The sequence below is a fragment of the Myotis davidii genome, unplaced genomic scaffold (genome assembly GCF_000327345.1).
Source record: "Myotis davidii unplaced genomic scaffold, ASM32734v1 scaffold685, whole genome shotgun sequence".
NCBI classification, from domain to species: Eukaryota; Metazoa; Chordata; class Mammalia; order Chiroptera; family Vespertilionidae; genus Myotis; species Myotis davidii.
In genome coordinates, this window is record NW_006295823.1 from 895,364 (window position 1) to 900,131 (window position 4,768).

The following is a 4,768-nucleotide window of genomic DNA, read 5'->3' on the forward strand; positions in this document are numbered from 1 at the left end:
CCGGGCAAAGGTGGCCGGTTGGGGACTTTGAAAGGAGTTTCAAAGAAATCCGAAGTGGTTTCTGCTGGCGGCGCCCGCTCCCCGTGGGATCGGTGGCTTGGCCGGTTTGTGTGCACCGGGGTCGGTCGGTCGGTGCCTGTGTCTTTCACAGAAGACTTGGGAGCTATTTAAAAAATTTTTAAAAACATATAAATATATATGCATAATTTTTTAAAAGATGCCTGGCTTTCTCGCTGGAGCTCTCTAAGGAAGTCCTGAGCAGAACCCAAGTATTTTTTTACTTTGTCTTTTTCCTGGTGGACTTTGCCCGCCCGTCCCCACCCACCCGCGGCGCCGTTCCCTGCGGGGATGGAAGGCGGCCTGGGAAGCTCACCGGGCCCGTGTGTGTCTCTTTCTGCCTCTTCTCTCCCAGTGTCTCAGTTTAAGATGGTGAATTACTCCTACGATGAGGACCTGGAGGAGCTGTGCCCCGTCTGCGGAGACAAAGTGTCCGGCTACCACTACGGGCTGCTCACCTGTGAGAGCTGCAAGGTGAGCGCCCAAACCCGGTCACCTGAGATGAGAAACGGGGACCCCCTCTGAGCCCAAACCCACCCCCGGGGTGACTTCTTCAGGCGACCTGGAGCCAGGCTGCCTTTTTTAAATTTTTATGTTTATTTTAAGACTCGATTTTAAAAAACAAAAGAGAGAGAGAGAGAGAGAGAGAGAGAGAGAGAGAGAGAGAGAGAGACCGTCCTAGGGAGAGGATTCTTAGAAATATGTGTCTCCTTTAATTCAAAGGGCAAAGAAATGGATGGTGTTTAGAAAACTTTGCCAGTCTCATGGCTTTCAGGTAGTTTATGATGTCGCGGGAGGAAGCCTTCTATCTCTAGCAGCCCCCAAATATTGATTCCGCGTGACTTATCTATATTTAAGGCACCGCCGTTCTCCGGAGGGAGCCGTTGACAAAGAGGCTCCCAAATACCTTGCCCCTTCTGATTTACTCCCGAAATAATTGTGGGGATTCCTGGGAATTTATATCACGAGGAACACAACAGGCCGGGTCGTCTCGCTCCCGATAGAGTTGTTTTCATAAATATCGGGCCCCATTCAAATGGGGGGAAGGCGCAGGCCCCATGCGTCACGCAGTTGCTAAGATCAGGGAGCGGTGAGGGCTTGTCGCAGACCGTTTCTACATATTCCCAGTCAGTGTGATGGTAGGCGCTGTTTTCCAAATTCTCTTTATTTTTATTATTATTTTTTTTTAAAGCAGAAAGCTGGGTACAATGACTTCAACCCCTGCCAGGAAAAAAAAAAAAACCCTGGCTTCTCCGTCACAAAGTAAAAATTGTTTCACTTTATGGCCGGGAGGATAAACAGAGAGACCAAAGCCACCTGGTCGCACTGGTGCTATGTTATCGAGCCACCACACTTCACCGTTGGATTCACGTTTTGAGGGAAACACACACTCGTGTGGATCCTCGGGTCCCTGCTCTGAGCGCTTTCCCATTAGTTTCACTTTTTTCCTTTCTTTCTTTCTTTTTTTTTTAAAAAAAACAAGAGTTCTCATACTGGAACGCATTCCAGGGGAATTAGGAACGTTTCCCCCATTTTTTCCTCTTCAAATCCTTTTGCTTTTAACGACCTCATGTTGACGTTCGCAGGAGATCTGAGACCTTCTGCTAGTCAGGTTTTCCATTGCTTTTTTCTTGCTTTTTTTTTTTTTTTTTTTTTGCAGTCGTTTGTCCCTGAAATTGTTTCAGAAGCCCTGAGACCCTCTCTCTCCCTAGAGGAGGTGTTTTTCTCTGAAACGTTGAGATGCAGTGGTGGGTATGGAGCCCAGTCTCCCCCCAGACTGGCTGTCATGCTTCAGGAATAGGACGGTGGGGACGGCGGGGTCTCCTGGGCCTGGTGGGGAGGGCGGGCCTCGTGAAACTGGGCAAAGAAAACCGCAGACCCTCAGAAGGGCTCCCGTGGCACAGCGAGAGGATGGGCTGCGGAGTCCCCGCCCGAGGAGCCACGGGAGAGACGGGTGGGCGGTGGCTGCATAACGTGTCTCCCCGTGGCCTCCGTCTTCCAGGGGTTTTTTAAGCGGACGGTCCAGAACAACAAGAGGTACACGTGTATAGAGAACCAGAGCTGCCAGATTGACAAAACCCAGAGGAAGCGCTGTCCCTACTGTCGGTTTCAGAAATGCCTGAGCGTGGGGATGAAGCTAGAAGGTAAGGCCCCGCCGCCGCCTGTGAACGCTCCCGGGGCCTCGCGGGTAATGCTACGTTCTGCTTCCACCAGAGGAACGTTATCTTCGGGGTCTTTTAACGCCGCGGACGGGGGTGTCCGACTTTACGTTTCGTCCGCTTTACGAACAGCCTGTGTTTCGTTACGGCCCGTGTCAAGTCCACCGAGAGAAAAGTGTTCGTATCAGAGTTGTGGGCCTCGCCCCTCCTCACCATTTGTTTTTTTGTCAGTTTGGGGAATAGCTGCATTTGACCCTCAAAATAAAAACAGGGTAGGTGAAAGCGAGACTCAAGCCATTCAGCTGAGAACAAATAAAAATAAGGTGGGGAAAAAAATCCTTCTTTTAAAGTTTTCAAATCAGAACGCCCCGGTCAACGTTTGATTGGAGTCTTTTCTTTTCTAAATATGTTTTTATTGATGTCAGAGAGGAAGGGAGAGGGAGAGAAACATCCACGATGAGAGGGAATCATGGATCGGCTGCTGCCTGCCCGCCCCCCACTGGGGATCGAGCCCGCAACCCGGGCCTGTGCCCTGACCGGGAACCGAACCGTGACCTCCTGGTTCAGAGGTCGACTCTCCACCCCTGAGCCACATCGGCCGGCTGTTTTGTTTTTCTTAACAAAAGAAAAAGGTTGCATTTCTTTCCCTGGGAGCGTGTGTTTTCTTCGCTGTAAGTCACTCGGCTGCCCGCCGTCCCTTCCGACCAGGGCGACGGAACCGCTGACGATTCAGCCAGTTCTCACCCCCATGGGAACCTCTGCTGTCTCGTGTTGTGGTCCGGACACCCAGCGTTCGCCATACATTTTTAATGCTGGACTAATCCGAGGATGAAAAGCTCAAAAAACGTAACCTCCGGCCACAGCCACATGTCCCAGGCGGTCAGGGTGGCTGGCTCCTGCCTGATCGCCATTGGCCACCGCGGGCCTGGGGAGAACGGCTCCCTTATTCCACGACGACCTGGCCCCAGACTCCACCCAGCAGCTGGGACCGGGGGAGGGAGGCTGCCTGGACAGCGTCTGAAACGCATCGGCTTCCATTCGGCACAGTTTTGCTAAAACTAAAAAAACAGTGGCCCGTGGCGATCTGATGCGCGTTCATCGAGTCCGGGTGGAAATCTTTTTTTTTTTTTTTTCCCTTAAGGAAAGGACGTCCCCAACCATTTTTGCAGCAACTTGGGCCAGTGCAGTGTAGGAGGAGGACGATGCTCTAAAAGCAAACAGTCCCAGGTTAATCTAGAAGTGGGTCGTTGGGTACTTTGTTGCCACCGGCAGCTCGGAATTCTGTAAAGAGAGCAACAGTATAACCGGCACCAGAGACGCCGATGTCACTCCTTGGAGGGACACAGTGTCCTGTGTGTGTGGCAACAATTAGGAAACCTTCCCCCGTCCACCGAAGGGAGAGATTTTTTTTTTTTTTTTGATGAAAAACACACGTGGAGGAAACAATTCATGAATAATGAGGACAGGGTTTTTTGGGGGGAAATAGTTGAGGACTAATGTAAGAACAGAAACGCACATACTACTTCGGGTCCATTGCCCATATTTCTAAATAGTTGTCCATCTAGGGGGTGCTGATAGCTCACATCGTTATTTTTTTTTTTAATTCTTTTCTTTATGGGTTGGTTTTGAGAGAGAGAGAGGAAGAGAAAGAGAGAGAAACATCGATTTGTAGTTCCACTTATTTACGCATTGGTTGGTGGATTCTTTTTTCTTTTGTAAATATATTTTCCTTGATTATAGAGAGGAAGGAGGAGGGGGAGAGAGAGAGAGAGAGAGAGAGAGAGAAGCATCAATGATGAACGAGAATCATTGATCAGCTGCCTCCTGCGGACCCCACACCAGGGACCAAGCCCGCAACCCAGGCACGTGCCCTTGACCGGAATCGAACCCGGGACCCTTCAGTCCGCAGGCCGGCGCTCTACCCACTGAGCGACACCGGCCGGGGCTCATTTGGTTGATTCTTGTCTGTGCCCCCCACAAGGCAGCAGCTGCCTGCGAGGTGACGAGCCCACAACCTTGACCTGTTGGGACGATGCCGGGGGCCTGGTCACTTCCGTCTCCACTCACACCCCGACTTCCTCTCCCCCAGCGGTCAGGGCCGACAGAATGCGCGGCGGGAGGAATAAGTTCGGGCCCATGTACAAGCGGGACCGCGCCCTGAAGCAGCAGAAGAAGGCCCTCATCCGGGCGAACGGACTGAAGTTGGAGGCCATGTCCCAGGTGATCCAGGCGATGCCCCCCGAGCTGGGCATCAGCTCCGCCATCCAGAACATGCACTCGGCCTCCAAGGGCCTCCCCCTGAGCCACGCCGCCCTGCCGCCCACGGACTACGACCGGAGCCCCTTCGTCACCTCCCCCATCAGCATGGCCATGCCCCCGCCCCACGGCAGCAGCCTGCAAGCCTACCAGCCCTACGGCCCCTTCCCCAGCCGGGCCATCAAGTCCGAGTACCCCGACCCCTACACCAGCTCGCCCGAGTCCCTCATGGGCTACCCCTACGTGGACGGCTACCAGACCGGCTCGCCGGCCAGCGTCCCGCACCTGATCCTGGA

The 4,768-nt window shown here is 52.9% G+C and overlaps 1 protein-coding gene across 1 annotated transcript in view; it reads left to right on the plus strand.

Annotated features, from left to right (window-relative positions):
• Positions 1-4,768, plus strand: part of NR5A2 (nuclear receptor subfamily 5 group A member 2) — a 61,936-nt gene that overhangs the window by 11,394 nt on the left and 45,774 nt on the right. Inside the window, exons 2-4 of the mRNA XM_006770723.1 lie at positions 413-531; positions 2,060-2,201; positions 4,306-4,766. Of these exons, the coding sequence (XP_006770786.1) occupies positions 413-531; positions 2,060-2,201; positions 4,306-4,766 (722 nt within the window). The remainder of the gene's footprint in view (positions 1-412; positions 532-2,059; positions 2,202-4,305; positions 4,767-4,768) is intronic.